The 18502-nt window shown below is 41.3% G+C and overlaps 1 protein-coding gene across 4 annotated transcripts in view; it reads right to left on the bottom strand.

The window, feature by feature from the left end:
* pax5 (paired box 5) overlaps positions 1-15341 on the bottom strand; it is a 57078-nt gene extending 41737 nt beyond the window's left edge. For 2 of the 4 annotated variants that reach the window (XM_004564282.4, XM_004564284.4), the window contains exons 1-2: positions 8118-9400; positions 206-371 (exon numbers count right to left, since the gene is read on the bottom strand). In XM_004564282.4, the coding sequence (XP_004564339.1) occupies positions 206-371; positions 8118-8160 (209 nt within the window). In that variant the 5' untranslated portion in view covers positions 8161-9400. Of the gene's footprint in view, positions 1-205; positions 372-8117; positions 9401-14933 lie in introns of those variants that run through there. The other 2 variants (XM_004564283.4, XM_004564281.4) reach the window with 2 other exon arrangements.
* Between the last annotated feature and the right edge of the window lie 3161 nt (positions 15342-18502).

Below are 18502 nucleotides of genomic sequence, written 5' to 3'. Positions count from 1 at the left end.
CTGTGTGTGTTCTTTTCACCTGATGGAAAAAAAACTAACCAGAAAAACACAAATAAATCCAACAAGTAAAGGTGAAGATACTTGGTCTTCCACTGCATCGTTTAAAGGTTAACTTATTGTGAAAAGGGATCCTTTAAAGTACTGAATGAGGAGGTTGATGTGTTTTGATCACACACACGAGTGTAGGTGCTGGTCGGCTTCTTACCTGCCCAGTATCTTGCTGACACATCCATGACTGACTCGTAGCTGGCGTGAGATGTCGCACGGCCGAACCCCCTGATGGGCAAGTTCTACTATTCGCTGGCGAACTACATCTGGGAGGGGTCTGCCATTTACGAACACACCTCCAAGCTGGTTCACGCCACCATGTCCTAGAAGAGAATGAGAATTTGAGATGGGCAAGAAGCCAATGAGGAACAACAGAAAGAAATGCATGAAAAATTGCACTGAAATCAAAGATAACCTTGAAATCTAACTCGATATGCAACCAAAAAAAAAAAAGGACTCAGTGGAAATTAATTACAAAATCCTCTCATTTCCTCTGATTACATTCTTGATACATGGCAGACAGTTGGATAGGCAAGAGTCAAAGATCTTGATGTAACTTTTTCAACACAATCAAACATACAAATTGATCCATTATCCTTATATTCGCATATCAAAGACTGACCAAGACTTGGTTCAAGTTAAAGGTCAAAACAATATCAGACAGAAGAACACAAAAACTAAACAGCTTCACTGTATAAAGTAGCAGCAAAAACCAGCTTGTTTAAGGGCATTTCAGACAATCTTTACACCTCATATCAGCACTAAGGTAGTCTAGTCTGCAGCACAGCAGTTAGAGGCTACTTCCTCTATTTTGGGAAAAGGTCAATTGATTGGTTCGTATATAGTGCTTTTCCATTCTACTTAAACACTCGATGAGCTTTATTTTAATAACATCACTTCTCATTCAGTAAATTGATGCTGGATCTGTGCCATTAACAGCTTGTTTCTGTACATTTACATTTGTTTGCCTGAGAAATAGTTACTTCAGCAACACTTTCTAGGCTGCAGTCCCACAGCTGTTGGCCCTTGGCTTAGCTGGCTTAGCTTAGTTAATTTACTATCTCAAATACATCTGTTTTCTCTCCCGCCTGTGATTTATCCTGCTCAGCATAATAATACTATTCCAAAGTGCAAACTTTGCCCAATTTCACCAGGGGCAGGCTAAGCAAAGATTTTGAGTAAATGAAGGGATTTTAATTAATTATTGACCAAGGCCTTGCCTTGGCCCCTTAGCGAAAGACACCGCTAATATTCCCTCTGAGGGATGAAGGGATGAAAGTACAAGGAAATGAATGAAAGACAGCAAAAGTAGAATAGAAGAAAAGACTAGCTGAACCTTTGCATAATTGAATAAACTTCTTCTGTATCCATAAGTCACAGAAAACTACAGCCGTCTATTAGAAAGTTGCATAAACAGATTTAAACAGCAGCCACAACTGACAAGGGCAAAACTGCAAAGGAGAGTAATTTATATATATGCACATGATCTGTGTCCATCTAGTTTCTTTCAGCTCTCCTATAGTAGAAAATATCCAAGCTTCTACTGACTGGAAATACATTTTGAGCAGGTCAGCAGCATATCACAGAAGATGCACTTAAACAGACTACACCATTTATACATTTGTAAACACCACGCTGTGAGACCCCGTGAGCCGGGCCAGGTCAGAATCCTGGAATTTGGCATGTGAGCAGAAAACAGTAAGAAAGATCAGGACTGGTTCCCCAGGTTTCTTAAACATATGTGTGTGTGTGTGTGTGTGTGTGTGTGTGTGTGTGTGTGTGTGTGTGTGTGTGTGTGTGTGTGTGTGTGTGTGTGTGTGTGTGTGTGTGTGTGTGTGTGTTTCCCTCCAAAGGCAAAGTTTAAATGAAATAGAAAAAAAATTTCAACCATTTAATCCACTGGCTTTTGTATTACCATAGTGATTGCGTCTTTAGGGGAAACACACACACAGACACACACTCTCCCACACACACTAATCCTAGCTGTGGGGGTAATAGATTTTAAACACATTACCCCAGCAGGGATACCCCCTAAAACACCGTGCTGTCCCCTGAACCTGTCCCCCTGTCCTCAACTTCTCTCCATCAGCATAAAATAAAGAAAGACACACACACACACACACACACACAACACACACACACACACGCACTTTCGCAGCTTTCTCCAGCATAAATATAAATAGGTCAATACAGGAGAGATAAATACAAAAATGTGAAGAGTGGAGAGTCTCATTCTGTGAAATCAAACAAAGCTATTTCCAAATGGCTAACGTGGACGGCGACTCGCTTCCTTACTGCTTTATTTTTTTTTCAGATAGAAGAAGTCTCATTATGCAGACGTCTGCTGCAGAGCACAATTTGAAAAGCAATCGCTCTTTATGAAAGACAGGAAAACGCAGGCAGAGTAATATGACCCTGTGAGCTGGGCTCAGCCACAGCTCAGAGACAAGCAGCATGAACTTTACCATCAGCTGTGTTTAATCGATTTGTTATTTACTTTTAAACCTGTTCAATCAAAGAAGTCATTCACCCAATTAGCGCTTATGTATTGTCATTTTTCATATTTCCGCTCTACACGTTTAGTGGATTCATCGGAGGAAGTACTGCAAAGCTTCTGTAGACTGTTTGCTTCGTATAGCATCAGATGTGTTACTATCCTGGGTTTGGATGTCCTAAATTTATAACAAACTGGAAGGACGGAGTTCGGAAGACTTCACAGAGATTTGAATGATGTACTGTAGACGCTACTGAGTCACACTTCATCAAAATGTCAGAGCTTTTGGGAAATTTACTGTAGAACAGAGACTAAAGGTCCCTGTCTGCTCTAACTCTATGAATAAGAAATGTTAAATCTCACCCCTTTTTATTAACTTAACAGTGGATTTGCAAATCATTCAGTGCTGAGGTACCATGTTTTTTTTTATGTTCTGTATGCAAAAGGTTTCTTCGTGCTTTCATTATATTTCAGATGGCTAATAATACAGTAATGTTACGTTGAGATATAGCAGTGGCTGAATGAAGAGGACCATTCACCTGAAATAAGAAACGTGTTTTATCCTTGTGATAAGCTCTTCATGAGTTCTTGATGTCTATTATCTATTTTATTTTCCAAAATAAGAATTTGTACCTCACAACTGTTCAGTGTGCTCTGTTTTATTTCCCATTAAGGACATTTCTGGCTTTCAAAGGCTTTTTTCATACTAACGGGTACTGTGAACTTATTGCTCTTGAAAGCATACACAGCAACGAGTCAAATGGAACTAGATTTATTTAATTAAAACATCCAAAATCACAATTTACAAATTTGCTCCGGTGGGCTACATAACTTGAACAACATCATAGCCCCCTTTATCACCCTTAATTCCTCCAGTAAACTTCCCAACCATATGTTTTGTAAAACATGTGAACAGATTTTATGTATTTATCAGAAAATTCATAATCAGAATTTAAGTAGAAGAGACGAGCCTGCTCATAGTCATTCATAGGCAGTCAGTTGACCCTCCTGGAGCCTACAGGGCACCCCTGACCCTACTGTTTTTGTAATAAGGGATCAATTTGTTGATCTACTAAGACTTTACTGGGAATACTCACTGCCCAGTCCTGTACAGCATTCGCAGAGACATCTCAAACACGTACAGTTTCAGATCTTCCTTAAAGCAAGAAAGAGTCAGCTGACCTCCACTGGAGAAAGTCAGCTCTCTGACTCTTTTTTGACATTCTGTGAATACCTTATAAGGTTGTCTAAATGTGTAAACGCATTTCTCCTCCTCCTCTCTTTATTATTATTTCCTATAACCTCTCAAGGAATAAAAGAAGGTTTTTTTCTAGAATGGTTTATAGAAGCCTACTGCGCTACTTCCTCCTGACCAAAGGTATCTGCAGAGAAGACGCTCCCTCGCTCTCGCTCTCCCTCCCTCCCCCTTCCTCAGATAAGAGTAAATGAAATGGTTCCTTTCACCCTTCCTATCTGGGCCAGGGCATGAAATACGCCTTGCTTTGTAAAGAGATGGAGAGGAATGACTTGTGACCTACAAAAACCTCCCGATAACTATTTATTCACTTATCTGTGTATTTACTGTTGGTATTAGGCGTTCAGACTCTCACCATTCTTGGGGTAGGCTGTGTGGATTATGTGTTTGAAATTTATTTTTCTAAGCCCATAAATACTGATAGGGAGAAACGCAAATCTATAAAAGCATTTGTTTATCGGCCTCAGTAGCGTAATTCTCTGAATACGCTGTACAAGTTCTCATTTCAGAGGGTTATATGCCATGTTTAGGCATCAGGCTGGAGAGGTGAACGGTGCTAGCCCAGAGCAAGGCCGAGTAAGAGAACTCGGAAGTTTCTCCTAATTTTAGAAGAAATGATTTCCTTTCTTGTCCTTAAAACTAATTACAGAAGAAACCCGGGCTGATGTTCCCACAGCTGGGTGGGTTTACTGACAGATGCCAGTAATTCATCCCTCTGACCAAGCAAATTAACCACTTGCTCACAGAAATTCAATCAGCAGCTCAGGAGACTTTGTTGCAGAATGAAGATTTTGCCAAATTACTAGCCTTGGCTTTTAAATATCTTTCTACTGAACCTCTGAAGTCTCCAGAGGTGGTGGTAGTGTGGGGGTGTTGGCAGAGACAGCAGCTTCATTTTCACCCTGCCAGGGGACCAGCGGTCATTATGCATCCCTCTTGTATTTTATTTATTTACCCTTTATAGGAGCTGCCTTAAGAACCCAGCGCCACCTTAAACGTTTGATTGATTCACTGTTTCCGGGAGGGGGAAATACAAAGATAAAGCAGAATATATTCGCGCTCCCCCATCCAGAAAATAAGGTCCATTAGGCTCTCTGTCTCTCTCTTCCAGCCACATTCCTCAGTGTCTCTCTTACTCTCTCTCTTTCCCTCTGTCCACATAGCTCTCTCTCTCATCTCTCATCTGGGCCGTCACGGCCTGACGACTCAAAAATAAAGCAAAAGAGAAATCGCGACAAAACGCCACCGGTCCCCTCTCTCTTTTCTCCGCTCCCTGTCTTAGAGGGGGAAGAAAGGAAGAAAAAAAACAACTAGAAATTACTTTAGGCCGAAAACCTGTTTGGAAAGTCGCCTGCGAGAATACAGATGAAGCAAATTTCCTTGAGCAAACAGTGGATAGATCGGTGAGATGTGCCAGGCGGGCGTTTTGGACGTATAGTGCTATTTTGTATTTTCTTTACGTGAACAGAGGGATAATTAATATTTGGTGGAAGAATCGAGGCTCAAAGAAACTCACAGAGGAAAAAGTCCCCCAAAACTAAATAATTTAAAGTAAACTTCATATTTGCAGCGGACACTGATTATGACGATGGCGTCTGAGTCGATCTGTTGGATTAAGATTAATCCATTTTTTCCACATTTCTTTGCTGTTGTTCCGGCTCAGTGTAGCTCTACATTAGAAAGTCAGATCTATATTTTCTTTACGCTATAACTCGCGAGTCTCTACGGTAGGCCACGGCCTCGCCTACTTAATATTCAGCATGCCTCTATTACCATTACAATGCGTGATTATGAAATTCAACTCATTACCATCACAATTACCTGGTATAGATATTTTAAATATCCCTATTTTATGGTGTTGCTCGTGGTAGAAATAACTCTTTAAAGTTAGTGAGTGCTCAGGCTTGTTATGAGCCACATATGTGGGCTATTCACGTTTCAATCATCGTTATAAAAGTGTGTAAGGCAAATGATTGTAGGGAATGAGATTTTAAGCAAAAATAATAGCAAGAAAAATAATATTAATTATAAGTGTCAGCCGTGTAGGTGAAAAACCTCCGATTTTTGTCAAATAAAATATTTGGGAAAGGCTTTTGGGACGAACACGCACTTGTTACGCCCTCACAATAACACATGAAACTTTAGGATCGTGTGTTATTGCCTCTGCTTTAAATTTAAAAGTCTGTGGCCCGTATGCTTCACAGACTTCCTGATGAGGTGAAGTACACCTACACACCCGTTTGCACGCACACACGCACACCAACACTGGCATGGAGCGCACATCCAAACTCTCCCAACAACATTTCCACGCGTCACAGTCGATTCCTCCCGACCTCTCTCTCTCTCTACCTTTGACATTTTTAGGTGTAATCGTTTTAAAGCGTCTCCGCGCTTTGACATATATAGCTTTAGCCCCGCCGCTGCCATCAGCACCGCGGATCATTGGCTTTGCTGAAACGGCAGGGAAGAGGAAACGTGATTCGTTCTAGCTTTTGGATACGTGTGTGCAGCACTTTTTTTCTCCTTCTTCTTCTTCTTTTCTTTTCTTTTTTTAAATCCCACAGAGCAACACACCGTGGGAAACTATGTCAGTCACATAACACGGCTTCTCTCCGGGACTAAAGTGCAATATAACGCATAATCTATTAGCCACACGCTGAAACGCTTGTAGGACGCTTTATTTGACTTTTGAGTGTAAAGAGAAAACACAACATGTACTGCCACCGTGCAGCCTGCTGATTTAGGGGGTGACATTTTTTATGCAAATTTGCAAAAAAAAAAACCAAACGAATTTAACAGTTTAAACGTCTTTTTGAGCATCAGCCTTCAGTCTTTACTGCCTAACACTCTAAATACAAAACACTGCAGTAGTTTCAGTGCACACTGTAATAAACCTGACATTTTGCTTATAATTACAGCAGAGGTTTTGTGCTCAAATTCAGAATGATTAATATTAGCAGAAGACTTTCTTCTTTTTTTGTTATCATCACTGTTTGACTCTTTCTTCATAAATACGCACAGGTGCGCAGCAGCACATTTTTGGAGAGGGGAAAATGAACCGAAAAAACAAAGCAGGCTCCGCCATGTCACGACTGAGTGACCAAAAGTTGATCCCCCTCTTTCTGCACAGCCTTCCCCTGCATATATGTGTGTATATATATATATATATATATATATATATATATATATATATATATATATACAGCTACTCTGTTGAGGTGTCCTCAAGCAAGACACTGAGCTACATAAAACTGTGTCCTGCTGTGTGGTAAAAACGAGGGCTTAGTTTTTGTAGGTACTCGCATAAAATCTCAAAATCTCCCGGATCCGTGTGTGTGTGTGTGTGTGTGTGTGTGTGTGTGTGTGTGTGTGTGTGTGTGTGTGTGTGTGTGTGTGTGTGTGTGTGTGTGTGTGAAGTGCAGTCTAACCTGGTTATGTGCAGAAACACTGCGGTTACTGTTTGTGGATCAGGTTCAGCTTTTAGTCATGCTTTGTTACCCCAGTCTCTCTCTCTCTCTCTCTCTCCCACTCTCTCCCATTCTCTCTCTTTCCCTCTCCCCGACCCTCTCTGACCCCTGAACTTCTTCGCTTCAAAAGAGGGAAGCACAGCAAACCATCTCCCACAAAACATCAAATCCGACACAATGTGCGCAACCTGCATTTCATCACACGATTCACAAATCCCCTCAGCTCCTCATTCTACCCAAAACTCATGTCGATTTACACTTACTTGACATTTTAATATGCACATTTATGAAAAATGATCCAGCTTTAAATTGTAAGAAACAATTGGTAAGGTAAGTAATACAAAAAAATGTATAATTTCATAAGATATAAGATTTGTAAATGTTTTCTGTCCATATTTAAAGACTGAGAAAATATCCACATTGTAAAGTCACTTATAATTGATTTTTTCAAATAATAATAAGAAAGAATAACAAGCAGCCTAAAGATACGCGTGCGCAACATATTTGTAAAGTACTTTCAAACAATCCAATATTAAACACTTTTTGTATTTGAAAAAGAAAATGCCTAAAATGTTTGTTTTGTTTTGTTTTTTGAGTTCTCCGAAATCGGGAGCTCCTATTTAAATTAAATAAAACAAAACAAAAAAACACGTTTTCATATGTTTTTGTATATATTCTTACAAATAAATCGACATTTCAATTCTTCGAATTATGATTTTTATTTTTATTTTTTTTATTTATTTTTTTTACTCTTTGCTGTTATTGTTGCACATGCACGCAGAGCTGTCGGTCTGGGAGACAGTTCAGTTCAGGGCAGATGCAGATGAAGGAAATTATAAACGCATACACTTACTGTGCATTGCCGCAAACGGGTCGTGCTTACAGTGAATCTCCATCGGAAAGATGGGGCTGGAGGGCCCCAGCGAGCTATTACGAGTCTTTAAAAAAATGCCAACGGACTCCTCGCTTCAGTCGGCCAATATTACTGAAAGACCGTGACCTCCAATGAATGAAAAGCGCCTGTTTCCCTTTAAAAGAGGGAACTTTTTTCTTCTTCTTGATTAAAAAATAAAATACGATGCTGGCAAGGCGACACTTTGTGATAAACTGGTACAACGATATTAAAACATCGAAAATGGAGGATTTGCAGTTGGATGGGGAAGAAAGAACCGGCCTCAAAAATATGAATCAAAGATGGGCCCCCTCCTCATGGGGATGGGACACAACAGCGGGTCTATTCTGGCGTCTCCTAAACCAGAGGAGGGAGACGACGGCGTAAGCTTTCATTCCTTCAGCTTCTCATTATCACCAAGTTGCACCAGTCCCGGGTCGTAAAAATATTGAGGTAATGTTAAAAGTTTTGCCAAAAAATAAAAAATAAATACGCAAAATAAACAAAGTAGCCTTCCCTCCTTTCTCTCCTTCTCGGTCCGCTGGCCGTGACCCCTGAACTGAGACTAACCCGGCGGGGGCTGAACTTTCTCCTCTCAGTCTGTTCAGAAATATTTAAAAAGACAAACATTAAAAAGAGCTTTTAAAAGACAAAAATATTCGTTACAGATCCACTCGCGGCTGTATTTTGTCCCAAGTTCTTTTTTGCACATTGCTTCTTGCGATAAGTCGTCCTCGGTTGCTTCTACTGGAAAACTCGGTTATCTCCCATCAACATAAAAAACCATGAAAGACAGCGGATAAGTGCTCACATCTTGAAGATTCACATCCCCCCAAAAAGAAAAGTAAAATACAGAAAAAGTGCACAGGAGGAGGGTGTGGGGGGACGCGCTCTCCCTCTTTCTCAACAGAAGGTACTGAAGATGACTTGATATCTGTTGCCTTGTTTGAAGGAACGAAAGGCAGCACTCAGCCCTCGGTCACTCTTTCTCCTTCCTCCTCCTTGCTGACCAGGAACCCTGCACAAACGAAGATGCGGGCTTGTGCGTGAGTTTTGATTTCTTTCGCGCCGGAGAAGAAAAACAGTTCTCTCCGAAATTTAAGGGAAAAAAAGATCTACTTTTCTCCGCGCTCAAAGCACAAAAAACGCCACAGACTGCGATTCAAGTCTGTACATAAACGGGCTTCTTTAACTATACAATAGAAAGCTGCCTGCGCCCAGCATCCGCGGTGGCGCACGGCGAGTTTCAGGACCTGGTCTCTTGCGGACAGCGCCCGCGCTCCCAACCCCCTGGAACCCTAACCTACACGCGCCGGCCAGCTGCCCGTCACTCACAGGGAATCTGGCCAATCACAGCGTGAGCGCGAGCCACACGTCACCGCCAGCCCCAGATAGAATCGGGCGGGGGAGGGTGGCGATTGGCTCGAGCGAATCCCGTAGACCAATGACGCCCCGCAGATTTACGCGTCAGCCAATGGTGAGGCTCAGCGAAGGGACGCCCGGCTCGGGGAGTAGATGATCATATGTTTAATTTCAATTAACGAAGTAAAAAAAACTAATGCCTTTATACCCATTTGCGCTCAATTTATTCATGTCAATATTAAATGGCTAATTAATTGAGTATTACTAAAAATGAGGCTTAGTTGCAGCAGGCTTTTATAAATGAAGGGATGCTGAAGAACTTAAATAGCTAGTGTCCATCTTTCTGTTGCATGAGTAACTGTAGCTGTAAGTGGACAAAAGTAGATTTCATAGGCCCACAGCCTTTCTGGGAAACGCGTTTGAGTAAAAAATAAAAATAAAAAAAATAAAAAACTAAAATAAATAAAATCTTTATATTCACGTAAGCACAGGTCTACCAAAGTCAGAGTGTTTTTGAAAACAACTGGCCCTGCATACTTTCTCTGTTTCCTCCCTCTTCCTTCAGCACAATGCTATAAATCTTTAGCTAGGGGGACAACTGGGAGAAAACATATGAAACATGCATTCCCACTCATTACCTAATTGATCGCGGATCCAAACGGATGTCGGTTTTTACGAAAAGCAATTGGCGAGCTGCGCGTTTACTCACCAAACTACAAGAGGGGATTCAATACGCGCTCGTCCCACCTGATTTGAGAGGGCATATCGAAGCCTCGCTCCGGTAATATTAACCAAGCAAATAGCCAAAAGCATGAGCCAAATTAAAAAGTGTTATTTCCCTTCTTCCTGTGTCTAGACATTTAATCGTTTTGGTGCATATGTGCCGCATGCACATAAACCCCTCTGATTAGATATATTTGTACAGTCATTCACAGACACTTAAACAGGAGGCAGAATCGCACAAGTCATTTCTGCCCGTCTAACAGCATCACTAAGCATGCGGCTTTTGTTACAATCTGTCAAGTCAGTGTCACAATGGAGACCTAAACAACAACCACAACAGTCTTTAGGTTATTCTGCCTACCTGTCAAGCTTATCCTCAAAAGACCTACGAGCTCGATGTACCTCAAGGCAATGCACAGTTATGGAAAAGGTCAGTTTGTGATATGATTGAGTCTATTTAATTTTTTAGATTAGCAGATTTCTTGATTTGCAGTTGTTAGCGTCTTTCCTCTGCTCCTCTCATGATCTGCACTTCTGCTCATTTTAAAGCGCGCATCAGCCCAGAGAGCTCATGTAAACTCAAGTACAGCATAACTAGAAAATAAAAAGTTATCCCTAAAATGAAAAATGACACATTTTGACGCTGTTTCAGAAATCTTTCTGAAAAACTGGAAGCTTGGAGGCTTTGGGGTTTTGCTTTCTGGTTAGACTGGCTCCTCTGTATGGGATGTTTGCGGAACTAACCACGAGGGGGCGTTCAACCTTGGGCAACACCCCCTTACGCGCATGCAGGTGCACACACATACACACGAAGACAAGACGTGGCCTACAGGAACTTTACCATGAACATACCTTAAGTTAAGTCCTCCAAGTAGACCAGTGAAGGCCTAGAAGGACCAAAATATCTCCTAAAACAGGAAGAACAATAATCCCAGCACGGGATTACTGCATATCAAACATTTTCTTTCTTTCTATTCTTTTTTGTCTGTTTCACTAACCCAGACATCCAAAACACAAAATACGTTTTCATGAATCTCCATTGATTCCACGTCTCTGTTCTTTAATCCACTGAAAGTAGACCCTGTTTTCAGGATCCACGCTAATCCTCATTCATATTTCACATCTCTTTGCTGAGTATTCATCAGTTATGAGGCCTCGTGGAAAAACACGACAGACAGCAGACGAGCCTCATTCTGTTTTTAGCCTTGCATTTTTCTTAACATTAAAATAGAAAAAAAATTAAAAGACAAAGAAGTAGTAGTAATATTTTTAATTTTGATATTTAGATTTGCCACCTACACCTCAGGCCTGAATTTAGGCCACAAGACGAAACAAAATGTCGAAAAGCAGGGGACCGCTGATAATACTGAAAATTCTCTGAAGTGGGACCAAGAGTGGAAAAAAAAATCTCCTGGCCTCGTGACGTTTAAAATAGGCCTAAATGAACCTAGTTTTAAAATATGACAATATCTCATTTTACTTTCTATATAAATATAAACTACTAGTAGTAAATTCGTAATATATATTGTATTGGCGGAGCAGGTTATTTTGCTATCTTGGAGGGGTCTCCAAACAAAGACTCAAAAACAAAACCTGCCATATGATACTTTACGTATTTCTGTCACTGAATACGTTCTCCTTCTGCACCCAGTCTGTTTTTATTTACTGAGATATAGACACGAGCGCTTCTCTCCCCACAGAAGTAAATTACAGCCGTCGCTCTTGTCTCTCCGATTTGCAAATTAAATACATAAGCAATTAAAAAATCCAAACACAATCAATCATGTATACAAATTGTTGTTGCTTTAGGGTTTGAAATTTGGAGAAAACTTCAATCAGGGTAGGACGACTTTAATCCGGGGATCCAAATCCATTACCATATTTCATTACCTCTCCACTGCTGGAAACGGGAGGATGGGAGGGTGGTAGTGGTGGAGGAGGAAGAAGAAGAGGAGGAGAAGGATGAAGGGTTTGTAGACTTTTTTAAACGTTAGTAAGAATGTGGTGGAGTTGTGCTAATCATTTGGAGGCAAATTGAACCCACTGTTGTTGTTTAGGAGTTCCCCCCTTTCACTCCTGCTCTCCCCTTTTCCCTCTATCCGCCAAGAAGGCTTCGGCTGTTTTGCTTTTTTACGCCCGAGCCTCAAAACGAAAAAGCAATGAAAAATTAATAGCGCATGTTAACTCCACCAGCTCGTTTATTACACGCCCGCTGACTGTAAACATAATGAGAAAGCTCCCGTATCTCTTCTTAAGTTTTCATTTGCTTATAAAATATAAAAGTCATAACTAATAAATAAAATATATGGACTAGAGAGTGAACCGTCTTGGACTTCCCGGGGTGGAACTCGACCGTGTGCCAAGCAGGTAAATCGCTGAGACTGCTTGTCCCACCCACAGGCCCGATCAGATGGTCCTATTTGTAATCATTTGGCTCTTTCATAATGCAAGTAAAGACCAGTCTGTCATCTGCCAGGTGGAATAGAAAGGCCTCATGGCCGTATATCAGCCTAGTTTCTCTACTATGATGGGGCACTTGAGGTCAAAGCTAAAGCAGGCTACGCCATGTGAGGTCATGGTTGTCTTTCTCCCTCCCCTCCCCTGCCTCACTTCTTTCTCTCTTCCATTTTCATGGTATCGGTTGTGCATCACATAGTGTACTCTGCACAGTTTAGTGAGCGTTTTGGTCAACAACTTTTATACGGTGGCGTGTCAGCTTTGACTTTTGGAAAACACAAATCCTGTAGCTGAAGCTTGAATGGTCAGAGTAGTGCAGAGCAGTTCACTGGGTTTCCGAGGCGCCTGCATAAAAACAGGCTGGTAGAGAATGACGCAGAAGAATATACGCAGAGAAACGATATCACTGAGTGGGTCGTATTACTCTCAATACACCTGTATTTTACTGTGGACAGAAGACAGGCCAAGGGGAGCTAACATCATATACGAGTGTTGAAAATGTCTTATAAGACAGATAAATGCCTTGCGTGTTGTTGTTGTTGTTGTTTTAATAATAATTCACAGAAATAACAGCCAAGCTAAATGGAAAGAATCGAGTTTTTCTCTTTCACGCACTACCAGAAGCTTTTCTAGATTCATGTTCTTCCCCATTGATTCTCCTTTGTACTCCAGGCACGTATCTTAAAGTGAGAGGAAACATGGAGAGGCCGTAGGTACAGGCCCCGGGCCCAGAAGACTTTACACATCAGCATGGGAGGGGCCCTCCTTTAAACTCTGATTTCCTCAGTGGCTAAAAGGCTATCATCCAATTGCTACAAATCCCATCGTTTTCACCGTTTATCAGGGGCTAGGCCCACTCCACAAAAGACTGCAGAGGAGCCCTGGCTTGTCTTACAGAGCAGTGGCATCATCTGTAGAGAAATTTTCAAAGAAGGGTGACTCCAAGATTAAAAAAAAAAATTCTATTTCAAGACAAAGTGCCATGCTCTCAAAAGTCCTCCTTGACGCAATATAGTATAAATGAATGCGCAAAACAGCATTAACTGCAGTCTGAACCTCTATTAAAAATGTTATTCAACAGCTGTCTTAAATCTGTGAGCGTACATTTCAATATTCTTTCTAACAGGCAAAAGGAGGGGTCATGAAAGCAGATGTTGCTTTTCTGGAGGAAAAAAAGCTGCGTGGAGCCCGTTCAAAGAGGCTGATCACCTACCCACAGTTTCTTAATGACAAACGACGTTTTATCAATGCAGACACAGCGGGCAGCAATATGAAATGATGTGATATCCATTGGGTGCCATAACAAGGTCGATGGCCTGATCCATTGCTGTACCAGACCCTGCTGTTTTATGAATAGGCCTATAGGAGATTAACCTGTTGAATAAAATAATGGAGACACGAAGGAAAGAGTCGAGTTCACATCCTTTAGAGATTTGCATTTGACTGAAACGACCAGAGACGCCAACTTCTGTTTAACAAACTAGAAAAACAAATATCTCACATGGCCACCCTCACAAGACGCATTTTACACACATTTGTGAGACGTGGAGATACACAGGGACCACGATCTTGCGCAAATCCACGTTGCCTTTCAGTTCTAATCACCCACTCGGTACTAAGCTAACCCCATCAGGTGATTGACCAACACGTGGAGATGACCTGAAGCTCAATGCCACCCAAACCCAGCAACTTCAGCCACTTTTCCTTCTATGCCAGCAAATGACGAAAATAATAATAAATACAAAATAGCAAATAAACACCAAAACATATCTTTTAAAGAAGCAAAATTATAAACCGACAGCACTCAGGCACATTTTTTTTATCTTCTTTATCTCTTTAAATGAAGCCTAAGGAATTTCTAAAAGACAGCAACACGAAGACTAAAAGTTTCTGCACTTGTCCACAAAAGTCACAAACTTGAGAGAAAACATTGCAAGTAAAGCACGTTTTACACTTCAAAGTTAGCACAAAAGTTTACGGAGTGTTTCATTGCAGAGATCAACTCCAGAAACTTTTGTATAGTTTTTGTAATAGTTTAATAACTTGGAACGGCTTTAAAGCAAGTTTTTTTTTTAAAGAAACGTTTGTAAAAAGCTAAACTTTAACGTCAGTTTAAAAGTTTTGTCGTAAATAAAATTAAAAAGCAAGAAAAGCACAAGTTCACTAGATAAGCAGATGAGTTCTAGCTCTTGATGAGAGCAAAAATATAGCCAGAGTGAGACGGCGCGACCCTACCTGCTCTTCCCAGCCGCAGCGCAGGACTCTTGGGCCCCTGGTCCATGTTACTCGGTTAGAACAGGGGGAGGCGATGGAGGGAGAAAAAAGGAAAAGATCAAAAACTTTTTTCCAGCGTCTCCCTCTCCTCCTCCTCCTCTCTCTCTCTCTCTCTCTCTCTCTCTCCCTCTCCCTATCTCTCTCCCTTTCTGGGGCAGTTTTCTTCTCTCCCCCTTTCTCCCCCCCCCTTTTTTTTTGTCCCCTACTTTTGGGGCGACTTGTAGGTTGAAATAATTCGACCCTTCCGCTCCCTATTGCACTCCCTGCAAGTGCTCAGTCAGCTGCAACTAAACGCTTTAGGTGGAAAAAAGGCTTCGGGGGGAAGCGTGAAATGATCACGCCGAGTAAAAGAGCCGCTTTCTCAATGTGCGCTCATGTCCTGTCCTTTTCCTGCACGAGCTTGCACACACAAATTCAATGGGTGTACGCGCTCACGTGCACACATTAACGTGCGCTCCGACGCACGCGCACGGCCCTGCATACATAACATGCAACTTACAACCGCCACCCTTCCCTTCAGGGCCGCGCCCCCTCCCTCGCATCTGTTACCAAGTTCCACTTTACTAAACTTTCCCGCCCACACCCCACACCCCACTCTCCCTCTCTCTCTTTCTCCCTTTCATGTTAGATTCATTTCCTCTGATACCTCTGATTCATTCCCGGTTGATTGCTATGCAGGTTGATAGGTAACATTACAGCGCCGTGCGTAAAACTAGTGCGCTTTTTTCTTTTTTCCTTTTACTTAGAAATAAGAAAACGTTGGTTCACAGGTGGATTTCTGTTTAGTGTCCTTTCAGTGTCTCCCAAAAGAGTGCTCAAAGGAGTTTCTCCAACTTCTGTCCTCCTCTGCCGGTCTACACCTGTTACGCAGGATGCTCTTTACGCACGGACTCAGAGACTTTGGAGCAGGTGCAATACGTCGAGCTACAACTTCAGCTAACGTCACTGCTCTGCAGTTGGAGCGTACAGTCTTCCTCTGCGTGTATCTCGTGAAAAGAGTTTGTTACAAAATGGATAGTTCTGGTCCTTAGTCTTGATTGTCAGACACACACCTGTAAGCGCGTTACATTTAATTTAGAAATCGATTTTCCAACTGAAAATTTCCACTCATACTGATACTTACCGCTTTCTTTGGGTTTCTTAGAGTGTCTAGTGAAACACTGACGATATAGATCTCCTGATTTAGTGTTCCTTTGTAGGCTTTTCGTGTTATTACGGTCAGGTTTTGCTGTCGCTTTTCGTCAACAAGCCCAAACACGCAAATGCCCCCCCCCCCCCCCCCCCCCCCCCATAAATTATTATAAATACATTTATTACATATATTGATACATTTGCAACCTTTAAAATCAAACAGATATTAATCATAAGGCTGTGTAAATAATGACACTTGAAGACCAAAGTACCACTTTGAAGGAGCAATTTTAAAAGAGTTTCGCAGCAGCGTGTTCAGTAAGATTTTCACCAATAAGAGGGCATGAGGTAAAGCCGGAACGAAGGGGTGTCTTATGCAGCAAACAAACGCAATTGAATTATGCTTAAAAGAGGACTGATTCCAGGCGAAAAAACGTGGAAACAGCAGTACAAACGAAAGTGAATTTACTGTAAAAGACAAACACACAACAGTCCTAACTTAAGACTTCACCGCCAGTTCCTGCCGATCGTGACCATAAACAGGAATTAAGATTTAAGAGCGAAATTGAAGCAGTGGGTGTGTCTCTTTACTCGGTGTCTAACTTCTTCTTGCTTTCCTCCAGACAGCTGCGGGTCTCAGGGTTCACGCGCAGCCCCGAGACAATTGAGTGAGGAACAAAGCGCGAGACAGCGACCCATTTTGCTCTGCTTGTCGCCTCGCGCTGCAACACTACGACCCTGACCTTCGGCTCGCGCCCACAACATCAAAACATCAACATTAATGTTTCCTGTGTGGTGGCGAGAAAACAAAGAAGGAGGCTCTACTCTGACCTTCAGCCGCAGATAAATCAATTACAGACTTTTATGAGGAAAATATGAATTTATGCCGTGTTGGAATGGACTGTAGGCCACTTATGCGGGGAAAAGTTAGTCAACGGGATCTTTTGAACCCGCCTTTGCACATCGCACAGAGTGATTTGGTTAATAGTGCAGCCTGGTGTTGTCACTTTCCAGGCTAATGATGATTAGGCCTGCACACACTAACGTGGATTCTGTGTTTTGCCTGCAGGGGAAAGCTCTCGAATCCCCGGCAGAACTGTCTCATCCTTATCACTTCATGGACCCCCAAAAGTTGAATCTGTATGCAAGGCCACGGCTGCGGATTATTCACTACATTTCCTAAATGTGTGAGCTCGTGGAGAGAAAAATGTGCAATTATCTGCTATTGGGCTCTTTGAAGAAACCACACTATTGCATTCTGCTTGGTTTTAATTTGTGTGTTTTTCCTTAGTCTTTTCCAGAGACGCACATAAAGATGAAATGCACATCTTGCCACAATTATAATTTCAAACTACAAAACATAAAGCGGACACAGTTTGAGGGAGGGGGTATTTTTAAATCAGATTTGACTGGTAATTAATCTTCACTGTAGTGCAGTGAAATGCAGAAATGTGTAACGATTTTTATTAATCGCTCGAGGCAGTATAATAATAATAATAATTATTATTATTATTATTGTTATTGATGAAGATGATGATGTTAATAACGAGCTATAGACCATAAAAGGAAAAATTACTGTTTACATAGTGTATATGTAAAATACATATATACATCACGCATTTTAAATATATTTATGTAACAATGTGCACATAATTATTTGGGCTTATATGTTGCGTGTATGAAATATTTTACATGCAACAGGTTTTTTTTACATTATTTATTTATTTTGTTATTTTTTATTGTTTGTATTTCAAACATTTAGACAAGAAATAGTTTTTCCTAAATCCCTAAAATCCCATTTTTTAATTAATGAATTTATTTCTTTTTTGCAGTCTTTCATTTGTCTCTCCACTTTTTTTTGTTTTTGTTTTTGTTTTTGTTGTTTTGGCCTGCAGGACCTCTTCAAAGAACTCTCCACAGTTTAGATATTAATCATCACTTGTTTGTTTTTCACCCCGTACTAATTAATGTAATTAATATGAGTGGGGAGTAGCTGGATCGGTGACCCGAGCTCTGACCGAGCGGAACCGGAAAGAATCGCATTAAAGCGCGAGATAGAAGAACTAAAGGGACGATTAGAACAATAAGTAAACACGTAAACACAGGCGGAAATGCTCCTCGGCTCTGTGGGACTTTTGGCTTTCACCAGACCGGTTTAATTTAGTGTAAACTACACGGAAAAGACAAAGGCTTATTGCAGGCCTGCAGTTCTGTGGGGTTTCATTGTGTCAGTGCAAAATTACACATGCATCTGTGTTATCTGTGGAAGTTCACTAGTTGCGTGTTAAAGGTCCCGCCTCCAAAATTTCACTTAGATGCAGGCTATGCAAATTAGATATCGACGTGATTTACTTTTAACTATTAAAAGTAAAGGCAGGGCATTTGGACAATGACAGTTT

The sequence above is a fragment of the Maylandia zebra genome, linkage group LG6, assembly GCF_041146795.1.
Source record: "Maylandia zebra isolate NMK-2024a linkage group LG6, Mzebra_GT3a, whole genome shotgun sequence".
Taxonomy (NCBI): Eukaryota; Metazoa; Chordata; class Actinopteri; order Cichliformes; family Cichlidae; genus Maylandia; species Maylandia zebra.
This window is presented reverse-complemented; position numbering and strand designations above follow the sequence as displayed.